The sequence below is a fragment of the Tupaia chinensis genome, unplaced genomic scaffold (assembly GCF_000334495.1).
Source record: "Tupaia chinensis unplaced genomic scaffold, TupChi_1.0 Scaffold147433_1, whole genome shotgun sequence".
Lineage (NCBI taxonomy): Eukaryota > Metazoa > Chordata > Mammalia > Scandentia > Tupaiidae > Tupaia > Tupaia belangeri.
Genome location: NW_006207284.1, coordinates 2,079,068 through 2,095,101, shown reverse-complemented (window position 1 = coordinate 2,095,101; position 16,034 = coordinate 2,079,068). Strand labels below are relative to the sequence as shown.

Below are 16,034 nucleotides of genomic sequence, written 5' to 3'. Positions count from 1 at the left end.
GGCCTTTAATGAGTAGGACTAGGAATGTGAAATACCCTGTAGTCTACTGGACAGTCCTATAACACCAAGTATTGTCCTGATGAGAATACCAATAACACTTAGGTTGGAAAACCGCTATCCTATTCATGTCAAGGTTTCACTGAAGAGTTAGTCTTTGAGTATCTACTTTATGCATGATCCTAGGTGTGTAAAAGCAAATACTATCCAAAAATAATGTTCTTGTACTAGTAAAATGTGGCTTACTGGATCTCAGAATCTTTCAAAGACCATTTAATCAAATTTCAGCTTTTGTTAACCCACATTTTAAAATTGAATTTCTTGTTGATCATATTTGAGGACAGTAAAACCTTAAGAGAGCCTGAGTTTAGTTATAGTACCCTCTCCTCTTGATTTTCACTGTTTCTTCTTCTACTTTGTATGTTCTCTCAAGAGAGTTATATTGTTTATGAAAAATTATTTACTGAGATATTTTTAAATTACGTGGATTTTCTCTTCTAGGAGAATATCGACCAGCAAAGTGACAGTTCTAGGTTATGGTCTTTTAACTGCAGATGCAGAGATTTTGATAGATGCACTGAATAATCAAAACTTCGGAGTGGTTATAGTGGATGAATCACACTACATGAAGTCCAGAAATGCAACTCGCAGCAAGATTTTATTGCCCATAGTACAGAAAGCCAGAAGGGCCATTCTTCTTACAGGAACTCCAGCCCTGGGAAGGCCTGAAGAGGTATTAAAATTCTTATATTTTGGGCTTTAAAACCATGTCAAATTAAAGCAGACACCTATTTTATAATGTTTAATTTCAAATTAGATGCCTTAAATGCCAGAAGCATATATTGGGAATGTCTAAATAGCTAATAATGATTAAACATGTCTTTTATTTTTACTCTTCTTATTTATTTAGATGTAAACCTCAACCAAATGTATAGGAATATACATATATACATATATAAAAATAATTATTATTATAAGGTTTAAATATAAGTTTTATATATAAAAATAATTATTATTATAAGGTTTTATTATACTTTTCCAATTTTTTTTTTTTTGGAAAGGTTTTTGCTATAGGGTGTGTGTGCTTGCCAGACAGACAGAGAGAGACAGAGAGACAGAAAGTGAGAAATCACCCCCCCAGGGGGGATGGTCACGCCGCAATCCCTTCTCCTCCATTCTCCTTTCGGGATCTTGGGCACGCACGCACACGCGCCCAGCGTGAGTTTTAAGCCACCAGGTCCGGGACGCGAACCGTGGTCGACTATGTGGGAGTCCAGCAACATAGCCATTACGCTAACTACTGGTTCCCATAAGTTTCCATTTTTAATACAATTTGTCATATGTGTTCCTGAGGTTCTGCTAAAGTTAATAATCTTCACTTACCCTATTTTACATTGTCAGTTCCTTATGATTGGGGGTGAGTATACTTTATTTCTAATTTTTTTAGTATATTTTTGCTGTAATAGAACCTTTTCTTAAATTTATTTTATATTTTCTTACATTTAATTGTACATATTTATGATATATATGTTTTCTTCTTTCTTTTTTTTTTTGGTTAGGTTTTTTTAGCTATAGGGCATGTGCACTTGCCAGAAAGACAGAGAGAGACAGAAAGCGAGAAATCACCCCCCAGGGGAGAAGGCCACGCTGCAATCCCTTCTCCTTCATTATCCTCTTGGGTTCTTGGGTATGCATACACTTGCGCCCAGCGTGAGTTTAAGCCACCGGGTCTGGGACTCAAACCGTAATTGACTATGTGGGAGTCCAGTGACATAGCCATTACCCTATCTGCTGGTCCCTATAATATGGTTTTTTCAAAGCATACATCCAGTGCATGATAACCAAATTGAGGATATTTGCCATATACAGTATTTTCAACAAAGAACCTTACATTCCTTTTTTTAGAGAGAGATTTTTGCTATAGGGCATGTGTGCTCATCAGAGAGACAGAAAGCAAGAAATCACCCCCTGGGGGAGCTGACCATGCCTTAATCCTTTCTCCTTCATTCTCCTCTCAGGATCTTGGGCATTCATGCACATATTCCCAGCATAAGTTTTTAGCCACTGGGTCCCAGACTCAAACTGTGGTTGACTACTTGGGAGTCCATCAACATAAACATTATGGCATCTGCTAGTCCCAAACCTTACATTCTTATGTCTTTTCAATGCTTTTTTGCTGAGCCACTTCCACCCCACCTCAATAACTAATCTCTACCCACACAGTCTATGGTATCAACTCTTGTCCCACCTACTGTTATATCTTTAAATCTTTCCATTTTTGTCATCGTGTGAAGACATATGGGAATAGATTGAATGAGAATATACCATGTTTGTCTTTAATAGTCTGACTTATTTCACTTAGCATTAGATTTTCCAGCTTCATTCACTTTGTATCCAATGACAGTGTCTTGCTGTTCTTTATGGCCAAGTAGTATTTCATAGTGTAGATGTGCCACATTTTTTTAATCCAGACACCAGTTGTTGGGCACTCAGGTTTATCCCCTTGCTTAGTAAATAATGAACAAAGCTTCCATAAAAATAGATGTGCTAGTGTCTTTCTGACTGCATGTTTTCCTGTCCTTTGGGTAAATATCAACGCATGGGGTTACTGGGTCATATGGTAGTTCTATTTGTAAAATTTTGAGGAACTTCCACGCTGTTTTCCACAGTGGCTATACTGATTTACACCCCCACTAACAGTGCAGGAGTGTTCCCTCTTCACTACAGCCTTGCCCACACTGACCATTCTTAGTTTCTTTTTTAGTTTTTTTTTTTAATAGCCATTCTGATTGGTTGATATCAAATGATATCTCATTATGGTTTTTTTTTTTAAGAATTATTTTATTTATTTATTTTAATTTGACCAGAGGGACAGAGAGAGAGAGAGGAAAAATGAGAAAGCATATTCAGCTCATTTGCCAATCTTTTAATTGAATTACCAGTTTTTCTGCAATCAAGCTGCTTGAATTTCCTATATATTCTGGTTATCAATTTTTTATCTGAAGCATAGTGTGCATATATTTTCTCTGAGTGTTACCTCTTCATTCACTTTACTTTTTCCATTGCTGTGCAGAAGCTTTTTAGCTTGATATAATGCCACTTGTCTATTTGTGATATTGTTGATTGTGCCTTAGGAGTCTTAATTCAAGCAGTCTTTGCCTACTCCAATGTCTTCATGTGTTTTCCTGGCCTCTTTCGCAAGTAATTTTTTTTTTCACAGATATTTGCTATCGGGCGTGTGCATGCTCTGGAGAGACAGAGATAAAAAGAAACAGAAAGCGTGAAGTCAATCCCCTGGGGGGATGGCCATGCTGCAATCCCTTCTCCTCCATTCTCATCTCGGGATTTTAGATACACACACATATGCCCTCCCAGCATGAGTTTGAAGGCACCGGGTCCAGTACTTGAACTGCAGTTAACTATGTGGGAAAGTGAGGTAACCACTTTGCCTTCTGCTGGTCCCATTTCCCAAGTAATTTTATAGTTTGAGATTTTACATTTAGATCTTTGATCCATTTTCAGTTGAATTGTCTACTTATTTCATAGATCATTTTAGAACTTCTTTCTGTTCCTCTTTTCTTACAAAATCTACATATGAGAAGGTAGAATGAAACTAGAGCTGATGTGTGTGCGGGACAGATAAGGCATATACTTAAAAATGGAGGAATAAGGCATTTGTTTGATAACTCATTTAGCTTTTGCCACTCTGAGAAACTAGTGGTGGTTAAAGGCTTAGAAAGAAGAAATGATGGATGAAACTCGTTTGAGTCTGTAAAGAATTTTCCTTAAGAAAACATTGTCTATGAATGAACACTGAGTCATAGGAAAATATAGACTTGTTTTCTTGCAAAGTTGTTGGGAGAATTAAAGGGAATATTGCTTTGAAAATACCTAGACGTGTGCCCTAACACACATTAAGCGCTTAATATTTGGTAGTTACTATTAATTATTAAGCTAACGCTGAATAACAGCCTTTATTATTGTCTCTCTAACGGTATTTCTTAGATTCGGCCTTTAGATTTCAGCCTGGAAGTCTTCTGAGATACACCTAAAAACACATAAATAGTGGTGATAAATGCTCAATTTTACATTGATATTTTTGACTCTTGTAGGGCAATGGATGGAAGAATAGACTCCATGTAATTTTCTTAATATTCCAAAATCATGTCATTATAGGAGAAATTAAATTTTCTTAAATTTTTAAGGAAATTAAGGAGATACATATAGTAAAAATGATAATGATAAAATGAATACTTACCTATTTAGCATGAGAAATAGAATATTGACAAAGCAACAGTGACTATTGTGTCTCACTGTGATCACATGTCAGTACTTTCATCCCACCTTCAGGATAGCCACTGTTCAAAGCAAGGGTAAATACAAGTTTTGTGGGTCCTGATAATTGCACAGTTTGTATTTGCAACTCTTTAAGAAAAATAATATAAAATTACAAATTTTAAGTGAAGAATTTTCAAATTGGGACATGTGAATCCTCTAATTTTGTTTCTGTTTTTCAAGATTATTTTTGATATCCCAAGTACTTGGATTTCTCTATAAATAGTCTGATTGGCTTTGTCAATTTTTGCAAAACATCTAGCTTGAAATTTTATAGATACTGTAGTGTACTTTAAGAATATTTTCATTTTAACAGTATTAAGTCTCCCAAAGCATTAATACAAAATATCTTTCCATTTATCTTAGATTGTCTTTAATTTTTTTACAATAGTACCTCGTAGTTTTCACAGTATAAGTCTTTCTATCTATTTCTTTTATAGGTTTTTGCCATAGGGCACATGCATTCCTCAGAGAAAGAGAGCAAATGAGAAATGAGAAATCACCCTCCCAGGGGCGATGGCTTTGCTACATTCCCTTGTCCTCCATTCTCCTTTTGTAATTCTGAGCACACACGTACACATGGCCAGCATCATTTCAGGCCACTGTGTTTGGGACTCAGACCACTTTTAGCCATGTGGGAGTCTAGTGCCTTAAACACCATGCCACCTGCTGGTCCCTTACTTCTTATTTTCTAATCTCAAGTACTTTTATTTCATTTTTTTTCTTACCTAATTGTCAGAGCTAGAACTTTTACAATGTTATATGAAAGTAGCAAGAGTGAACATCCTTGTTTTGTTCCTGATCTTAGAGAGAAAGTATTCAGCCTTAAGGTATGATCCTACTGTGGGTTTCTCCTAGATTTTCTGTAATTAGGTTAAGGAAGTTCATTTCCATTCCTTGTTTATTGAATATTTAATCATGAAAATATTTGGAATCTTGTCATTTTTTTCCTATATCTATTGAGAGAATTATGTGTTTTTGTCCCTTATTCTATTGATATGATGTATCATATTAACTAATATTTGTATGTTAAAAGAATCTTAAATTTTGAGGATAAATCCCAGTTTGTCATGGTACATAATCTTTTTCTGTGTGTTGTTGGGTTTGGTTTGCTAATATTGTATTGATTCTTATTGTGTCAATTCATAAGAGATACTGGTTTACAGATTAATTGCGATATATTGGTCTGATTTTGGTATCAAAGTAATATGGCCTCATAGAATGAGTTGGAAAGTGTCCCTTCTATTTATTGGAAAAGTTTGGGAAACATTAATCTTGCTTTTTAAAAAGATGTTTGGTAGAATTCAATTGGCCTGTGCTTTTTTTCTTTGTGGGTAGATTGTAGATTAGTAATTCAGCTTTTTCATTGACTGTATTGGGTTGTTGGAAATGTCATGACATATTTTTTCTATGTTTTTCTGTGCAGAAATGCATCATGACTTTTCCAGTAACCCAATATGTCTGTTCAGATTTTTTTTTTCTTTTTGAGTCAGTTTTAGTACCTTGTATATTTCTAAGATTTTGATCATTTCATCTCAGTTATCTAATTTATTGGCAAAATGTTGTTCATAGTATTCCTTCTTAGACTCTTGTATTTCTGTGAAGTTGGTAGTAATGTCACCTCTTTCATTCTTGATTTTAATCATTTGAGTCTTCATTTATTTTCTTAGTCAATTTAGCTTAAGTTTTGAAAGTATTGATCTTCCAAGAAATAACTTTTAGTTTTAATGATTTTTCTCTTTCTGTTTTCTATTTCCTTTATTTCAGTTTTAATCTTTATTGTCTCCTTTTTGTATTTGCTTTGGGTTTAGTTTGCACTTCCTTTTCTAGTATCTTAATGTGGAAAATTAGTTTATTGATTCGAGATCTTTCTCCTTTTTAAAAAATTATTTTAATTTAATTTATTATTATTATTTTAAAATTTTACTATATGCCATCTGCACTCACCAGAGAGACACAAAATGAGAGAGTGAGAGGGAATGTGAGAAAGCAAGCCACCAGGTCTGGGACACAAACCAAAGTTGGCCATGTCAGAGTCCAGCACCTTACCCACCAGGCAATCTGCTGGCACCTTTATCTCCTTTTTAAACAAGGGCATATGCAGCTATAATTTTCTCTAAACTTTGATTTTGCAGCAACACATATTTTTGTGTGCTGTATCCTTAATTATATTTTTTTCTCACTCTTATTTCTAATTTCCTTTGTTATTTTTTTCTTGGATAAATTAGTTATTTATGCATGTCATGTTACATATTAAAAAGATGCAAAGCACCAAAATCACTTTGGAAAATTCTTTGGCAGCCTCTTAAAAAGTGAAACACAAAGTTACCATTTAGCCCAACAACTCCATTTGTAGGTATTTGCCCAGGAAAACAGAAAACATGCTCACAAAAAATTATGTACAGATGTTTGTTTGTTTATTTATTTATTTATTTATTTATTTTTCAATTTCAAGAAAAGCAGATTTAATTTTAATAAGTCAAAGAAATGCGGGAACCAGCAGTTAGCGTAATGGCTATGTCGCTGGACTCCCACGGAAGGTACATGAACCTATCGACAGCTCAAGACAAGACAAAAAACCTTAAAATCAGAAAACAAAGCCTAGAAAAAAATCAACACTGTTTTAGTCAAAAGTCATAAAATTCTATTTCACCAGTTCAGTCTCATGTACTTTATCTTTTGTTGTGATTCAGTTTTCCCAATTAAATTCTGGAATATAATATTCAACTCCAGACTTGTCCACATGATTAAGTAAGTTGGCCATTTTCTTAGTTTTTGAAGTCTTATTTCTGTGTGACTGTATTTAATTTTCCTGGTATAGCACTCCCTGCAGAATCTCTTGGAGATCTAGTCTGGTGTTGGTAATTTCTTTCAGGTTTTGTTTATCTGAGAATGTTCTTTTCTTTTCTTCCCATATGAAGGATAATCTTGCTGGGTATAGTATCCGTGCTTGCAGTTGCTTTTCCCTTAACACTTTGAATATATTTTCCCATTCCTTCCTCACTCATATTGTTTCCGTTGAGAGATCCACTATTAGCCTGATTGGATATCCTGTGTAGGTAACTTTCCATTTCTCTCTTGCCAATCTTAGTATCTTGTCTTTGTGGTTTTGCTCAGTCTGGCTATAATGTGTCTTGGAGAAGATCTTCTTGGGTTGACTCTATTTGGGGTCCTTTGTATTTCTTGGGACTATATCTTTGAATGCTTCTCTAGGTTTAGAAAGTTTTCTTCCAGGATTTCATGGAATAGATTGTCAATGCCCTTATGGGTCTCTTCTCCTTCTGGGATACCAATTATCTGTATGTTTGGTGGTATCTAGTATTTCTCGTATAGTATTTTCATGTTTTTGGACAATTTTCTCAGTCTTCGTGGTGGATTTTTCTAGGCCAGTAATTCTATCTTCTACAACTGAGATTCTATTTTCAGTGTGACCTAGTCTGCTTTGAATACTTCCAAGGGAGGTTTTGACTTCCCTGTATTATAGTCTTCATCTCTAACAGGTATGTTTGATTCTTTTGTAAAATATGTAATTCTTCTTTTAGATCTTGCAAGAATTTCCTCACCTCCTGAAGTTTGTCAGCTTCTTTCCCTTACCTCTTCAGCAGTTCATTGTCTCTCTTCTCTTCAATCTCTGTGAACTTTGTCACCATGAAAATTATAAATTCTTTATCAGACATTTCCATGAATTTCATCATACTGTCTGAGGATGAGGAGGATTTATTTTTCCTTGGAGGAGAGATATTTTCTTGTTTTTCCATATTTCTTGTGACCCTGCGGTGATTTCTAGACATCAGATGGATGGTGCATTTCTTCTAATTCTTGAAGTTCAGTCTGAGTGTTCAGAGGCATGCAGGAGGAGGCGATCTGCAATCTGTCTTCCATTCTGTTCTCACTCTTTGTGCATCAGAATCAGTGGGAATAGAGGAATATTCTGACCCTAATATTCAGATGTATAGAGCAGGGAGACACAGAGAGACAGAGAGAACTGGAGACAAAGAGACAGGTAGCACTACCCACTAGAAATAAGTGAGGAAGAAGTCTCAGCAGGAAATCTTCATTTTAAATCTCTGAAAGCACTAGTTCACAGCTGAAGCTCAGGATCCATGTGGACTGTACACATGTTTATAATAGCATTATTCACATGATACCCAAAATGTGAAAACAAGTCAAATGTTCCTCAGTTGATGAGTGGATTAAAAAAATGTAGCATATTCATATAATGTAGTATTATTTGACCACAGAAAAGAATGAACTGCTATGTATGCTACAACATGGATAAGCCTTGAAAACATTACACTAAATGAAAGAAGCCGGACATAAAAGACTACATATTGTATTACTCTGTTTATATGAAATTTTCACATTAGGGGAGTTCGTGGAGCCAAAAAGTAGATTTGTGTTTGCTAGGACTAAGGGAGAGAAACTAGACAGTGAATACTAATGTATGTGGGTTTTCTTTTGGGGATGATAAAAGTATTTTGAAATTAAACAGTGCTAAATAATGCATAACTTTGTAGATAATCAAAAAATAGCCCTACTAAATTATGCACTTTAGAAATGTGAACTTTGCGGGATAAAAATTACATCAGAATAAAGCTATTATTTTTAAAAGTATACTAAAATAATAATGACACTATCATGTGCAACTGATCAGGGTTGTGAAAATGAAAAGATTTCATGATACTACTAATAAAGTGTATAGATTGAGACCATCTTTTTATTGGGCAACATGATAACATCTGGTGAACTTTAAAAAGCATATACTTTAGGGACCAGCAGTTAGAGTAATGGTTATGTTGCTGGACTCCCACGTAGTCGACTGCGGTTCGAGTCCCAGACCTGATGGCTTAAACTCACGCCAGGCACGTGTGCGTGTGTGCCCAAGATCCCAAGAGGAGAATGGAGGAGAAGAGATTGTACCGTGGCCATCTCCCCTGGGGGGTGATTTCTCGCTTTCTGTCTCTATGTCTCTGTCTGTCTGGCGAGCGCACGCGCCCTATAGCAAAAACCTCTAAAAAAAAAAAAACATATACTTTAAATCCAGCTGCTCCATTTCTAAAAATATATCCTCCAAACCATCTAATAGAAATGCAGATGGATGGATGGATGATAGGTAGATAGATAGACCGATCATTGATAGATATAAATTTAGATACATATACTTACACTGATGTTTGTGTACATGTGTATACATACCCACACGCAGTAAAAAATTAAGTTATTTCTGTAGCTGCCTAAAAACCAGAAACAGCCCATGTTTAATATCAGTAGTGTGTTTAAATATTTACTGTACATCTATATAATACTAATACTAGGTCATTGGGAAAGTCATAATGCATTTTTGCATAGAAAAATGTAGAAAAATACTTCATGACTTTCCCGATGACCTAATAGATTACTAGCCAGCCTTTAAACAGTTCTTTATTATTATAATACATTCTTTATCATTTTAATTAAAAAATATTTTAAAGAGATTTTGTCATAGGGTGCATGGACTCACTGGAGAGAGAAAAATGGACAGTAAGAGGGAAAGTGAGAAATCACCCGCCCCCCAGGAGGGATGGCCATGCCACAATTCCTTCTCCATTCTCCTCCTGGGATCTTGGCACATACACACATGTGCCCAGCATGATTTTCAGGCTACTGAGTCTGGGACTCGAAATGCAATTGGCTGTGTGTGAGTCCAGTGACATAACCATCACACAATTTTCTGGCCCCCTTATATCATTTTTAAAAAATTAATTAACAAATATAGATATACTTGCAAGTGTCAGACATTTTGAGGGACAAAATTTTAGTTGTATAACAATATGTATATTATCCTTTTCATGTTAATAAAAGATAATATATACATATGCTTATACAGGCATGAAAAATGTACAGACATATATTTAAGAAACAGGTAAACTATCCCTAAAGAAGAGCATGACAGAGATGGAGCTGAGAAGGAAACATTTAGATTTAAATAATAAGTAGATTTTGTTTGACTTTATACTGTTTTATTAACTGGTTTTATCATGGTAATAATAATTCACATACAAACATTATAACATATTATGAACACTTGTATTGTTACAGCTTTTCATGCAAATTGAAGCTCTCTTTCCACAAAAATTTGGAACATGGTCTGACTATGCCAAAAGATACTGTAATGCACATATCAGGTATGACAAAACTACTACATTTATCTTCATACATTTGCTGTGAACGTTAGGCTTTATTGGTCATTCTTTATTACAGTATTTTTCAAGCTTGTAGCAGCTGTGGAATAATTTCTTTAAGTAAAAAAGCTTGTGTGGACGAACTATATGTAAAATACATAAAATAGGGGCCAGCAGGTGGCCCCTTGGTGGTTAAGACACTGGACTCCTACATGGCCAACCACAGTTTGAGTCCTCGACCTGGAGACTTGAAACTCATGCTGGGCACATGTGCGTGTATGCCCAAAATCCCAAGAGGAGAATGGAGGAGAAGGGATTGTGGCATGGCCATCCCCTGCAAGTTGATTTTTCTCTCTCCCTCTCTTGACTCTCCCTGTCTTCTCTGACAAATGCATATTCCCTATAGCAAAAATCTCTCTTAAAAAAATAGTAATACGTAAAATAAATAGATAATGGCAAGAATATTTTGTTTGCCTTTTTTTTTTCCATGAGAGAGAGAGAAAGAGGGAAGACAAGCATCTCCACCAAGACCTTCATACCACAATCCAACTCAGCCTCAGTCCACCCAAATGAGTTATGTGTATGTACACCCAGGATGCACCACCTTGCCACCCCTTGGGTCCTTTTTTTTTTTTTTTAAAGACAGAGTCTTGCCATGTCACAATCCTCCTATCTCTGCCTCTTTAGTTGAAGGGATTACTGATTCATACCACCACACCTGGTTATTTTTTTGGCTAGAATCCCTCTGTGTTACCTAGACCAGCCTCAAACTTGTGAATCCCCTTCCTCAGCTTCTATAGTTGCTGGGATTACAGGCATGCACCACCACACCTGCCTTCAGGTTGGAGCAGGAATTGAACACTGGCCTTCCATGTGATCTCAGTCTGTGGAACACAGTGTCTTCCAGCTTTGCCACTACAGCTTGTTCTGGGGATTTTTGTATGTGTGTGTATATTTTTTATCTTCCACTTTTTTCTTTCTTTTTCTTTATTCATGATAAAGCACATACATGGGAAAGGAAGAGAGTGGAGTGGGGAGAGAGGTAAGCAGTTATATGGCTTTGGTTATACTGCAATCCCCTTTCTTCACTCCACCAGTCCATTAGATCTTGAGCATTTGTGCCTGTACCCAGCAAGTTTTCAAGCCAGACCAGGGACTGTCATTGCAGTTGCCACGTGGGATCTGACTTCTCTTCAACAGTGCATTACCACTATACCATGGAGCTGACCTTGCTTTTTTATTTTAAGAATGATTTATTTATATTGACTACATATACATGTACATTATACAAAAATGAAATAAATGCTTCTTCCACCCTTGCTCCCACCCACACTATTCTTTCTCAAGTAACTAATATTGGCATTTTCTTGTGTATCTTCCTGGAGACACTATTTGCATGAACAAGCACATAATGATTATGCATGTAAAATAGTACTTCTTTTTATTTTCTTACATATAATAGCATAATATACGTATCTTCTGTAATTTACCCTCTTTACCTGATATATATTAAAGATATTTCTGTATCAGATACTGAAAGAGCTTTAACATTCATTCTATTGGGTTGTTGGTAAAGTCATGACTTATTTCTCTGTTTTGCTGTGCAAAAATGTGTCATGACTTTCCCATGGCCAATAAATGCTTTATTTATCCCTCTGTTTGGAATTTATTTATGCAGTCTATGTTTAATGAAAATTTGCTTATAATACATGGCTGTGACATACAGTTCAGCTCCAAGGTCTTGGTTCATTGAGAGGTGGTTATTAAAGTGGTTAAGAGCATGGGAACCCAAAGCTAGCTCACCTGTGTTTGTTTTGTTTGTTTGTTTCACATTTACTACTTAACAGATGTTGCATTTTATAAAATAACTTTACCTCTCCATACTTTAGCTCTAAAAATGGAATAATTATGCTTGCTCTGAAAGTTATTATGAGACTTACATGAGCTAATATTTAGCAGTCACTGCTTGAGTAGTGACTGTACATAATGAACACTCAGTTGTTAGCTGTCTTAGTATTTCATGTCTTAGTATCATGGCATTAAATCTAAGATTAATGTGTAGAAGTGAAATTGCTGGTTCAAAAGCCATGTGTATTTTTGTAGTATTCAACTTTCAAATCGTGCTACACAGAAGTTATACCAATGTATATTTCTGCTAGCCATAATATTGACTCTTTTTATTCATTTAGCCAACATGGTGAAATATCAACTATTTTATTCTTACAAATCTGATCTGTTGTCAGTTTTAATGTACATTTACATTGTGTTAGTAAATGCAGTTGAACAGTTTTTATACATATATGAGTCATTTTTATATTTCTTCTTTTGTCTATTTATAATCTTCTATGTAGTAAATTTAGTGAATTTTTTCTTATTGGTAAGTTGGAAATCTTTATATATTATAGAAGTCATCTCTTTTTATGTTAGTTATATGAGTCTTTCATGTGTTTTCCCCAATATATATGCTTTTTTTTTCAGTTTCTTTAATACCCTCAAACAAGTCCACATAGTTATGACATTCTGATGATTACTTTTTCTTTTTTTTCTTGGTTAAAAATTTTCTTATTTATTCCATGAAACAGAAAATGATTCTTTTTTATTTTTAGAGAGATTTTTGCCTTAAGGATGTGCACGTGCCAGAGAGCTAGAGAGACAGAATGTGAGAAATCACCCCTCAGGGGGTATGGCCACAGCACAATCCCTTCTCCTCCATTCACCTCTCAGGACTTAGGGCATGCACGCACATGTGCCCAGCGTGAATTTTAAGCCACTCATTCTGGGACTCAAACCACAGTCAACTACGTGGGAGTCCAGTGATATAACCCTTACACCATCTGCTGGTACCCATAAAGATTTCTCTTTTGCCTGAAGTTATCTACAGACATAATATATTCAGTAAATATTAGAAGATTTTTCTCTTAGATCCAGAAAATTTATTCTAATGATTATTTGAAAAAAAATAATCAAGCAAGAATTGTCAAGACAGTTATGAAAAATAGTATTATGCTCTCCCTTCTTACAACAAATTCAATTCTAAGTTGATCAAATATTTAGACATTATTAAATAAAACCATAAATAAAACATAGAGGAATTTTAACTTTGATTAGAAACATAAAAAAATTTTTGCCTCTGTAAGAACTTAAAACATATCTCCCTTTATAGAAAATACCATATCTCAGGGCCAACAGGTAGCATAGCATAGTGGTTGAGGTGCTAGACTCCCACATGGTTGACTGGTTTGAGTACCAGGCTCAAGTACTGGACCTGGTGGCTTGCTTTCTCACTTTCCCTCTCTCTCCCTCTCTCTGGTCAAATTAACTAATGATAATAATAACAAATTAATTAAATAATTCTAAAAAAAAGAAAATACCATTTCTCAAAGTAAAAAGAGCTAGGCCATGGCATGGTTATTAAGGTGGTTGGATTCCACAGGGCCAACTGTGTTATTTGAGTTGTGGACCTTGTGATTTGAAAAACATGCTGATTGTGTATGTGTGTGTGTGTGTGTGTGTGTGCCCTTCAAGTTATAAAAGTTAGAGAGATGGAAGAGAAGGGATTGTGAACTGACCATTCTTCATGAAGGGTGCTTTTTCGCTTTCCCTCTTTCTCTCTTTCTCTTTCTTTGGTAAGTGCACACACCTCTGGCAAAGTTTTTAAAAGAAAGTAAAGTATCTAATTTTGTCTTACAAATTAAAGATAAGGCAAATTTCTACAACAGGAAAATATTTAAAATATATAAACTAACTATTTATAGAAAAGGACATATAAATAGTTTTTAACTAGGTTAAATCTCATAAGAGAAATGTATATTGAAGTTATAATAAGGTACTACTTTTCATTTATTATAATTGCAAATATTGGGAAATTTGGTAAGTCCCTATGTCATTGAGCATATGAGGAAATGAGAATGTAATGGACAACTCATCTATTGAAGCCAATTTTGCTATATGTACCAAAATTTGCTACATCTGACTGAACAATTAAAATTTTAAAAGTTTTAAGCCATCCCTTGGCCTGGTGGTTAAGGCAGATGGATCCCACATGTCTGACTGTATTGTTTTTTTTTTTTTTTAGAGGTTTTCGCTATAGGGCGCATGCGCTCGCCAGACAGACAGAGAGAGACAGAGAGACAGAAAGCGAGAAATCACCCCCCAGGGGGGATGGTCACGCCGCAATCCCTTTTCCTCCATTCTCCTCTCGGGATCTTGGGCACGCCACACACGCACCCGGCGTGAGTTTTAAGCCACCGGGTCCGGGACGCGAACCGCGGTCGACTACGTGGGAGTCCAGCGACATAGCCATTACGTTAACTGCTGATTCCCATGACTGTATGCTTTGAATTCTAGTACCAGTGGCTTGAAAAGCATGCTGGATGCATGGTTGTCCAAAATCCCAAAAGGAGAGAGAAGTGGAGGAAAAGGGGTTGTGGCATTACCATTCCCCATGTGGGGTGCTTTCTTGCTTCTCCCCTCTAACCCTATCTCTCTCCAGAAAGTGCATACACCCTCTGACTAATTTTTAAAAATTTCGTAGTTTATCCTATGATCACATATCCCATTGTATATAATTGTTTATGATTTTATAGTATGTGTATGTTATCCACATATGTGTGTATTATATACACAAAAGCATATAAGTATACATACACATGTATACACATATGTGCATAATAAAAATTTTATATTTAATAAATAGTGAATGGTTGCCAAGATCTCCATCAGTAGGGGACTGGTTATATAAATTACGGTACATTTGTACAATGGAACACTATGCAGTCTTTGAAAAGAGTGATACACCTCTTCATGTCATGGTAACAAAGAATTTTCAAGATACATTGTTGAGAAGAAGCCACGGGCCTTCAGGACAAGGTTCCACATGGCTACAGTGAACTAGATTTTTAAGGGAATGAAGATTTTCTACTAATAATTCAGCCTCCAACAAACGAGCTAGCAGTAGGGAGCTCCCCTCTGCACCCCCAGCCTTCTCTCTCTGTCTCTTGGTTCCTGTCTCCCTGCTTCTGTCTTCTCTTCATGCCGCGCGGTTTTCTATTTTGTGATTTTTTTTTTTAAAAGAACAGTAATTACAAATTTTAAATTTTTTAAAAATTTTTTTGTCTTTTTTTCTCTTTTTGTTGTTGTTTTTCTCTGTTCGTTTTCCTTTTTCTTGTCTCTCCACTGTCCAATACCCTTTCAATGTGTTTTTAGACAGATCTAAGAGCCCTGTAGCTAAACATCCAAATACTAATAGGGTTAAAATATTCCCCACTATCTACTGAATCTGCTGCACCAGCGAGCACAATAGAACGGCAAAGAGATTCTAGATCACCTCTGCCTGCTTGCTCCTGAACATTAAGGCTGAACTTCAAGAATTTGAAAGAAACACAACATTCATCAGAGGACAAGAAATCACCGCCGGATCACGAGAAATATGGGAAAACGAGAAAATACCTCTCCTCCTAGGGAAAAGAGTAACTCTTCATCCACAAGCAGTTCGGTGAAAATCATGGAAATGTCTGATAAGGAATTCAGATCATTCATAAT

The 16,034-nt window shown here is 35.6% G+C and overlaps 1 protein-coding gene across 1 annotated transcript in view; it reads left to right on the top strand.

Moving 5' to 3' along the window:
* ZRANB3 (zinc finger RANBP2-type containing 3) overlaps positions 1 to 16,034 on the top strand; it is a 269,156-nt gene that overhangs the window by 138,511 nt on the left and 114,611 nt on the right. Inside the window, exons 5-6 of the mRNA XM_027768770.1 lie at positions 499 to 730; positions 10,411 to 10,496. Of these exons, the coding sequence (XP_027624571.1) occupies positions 499 to 730; positions 10,411 to 10,496 (318 nt within the window). The remainder of the gene's footprint in view (positions 1 to 498; positions 731 to 10,410; positions 10,497 to 16,034) is intronic.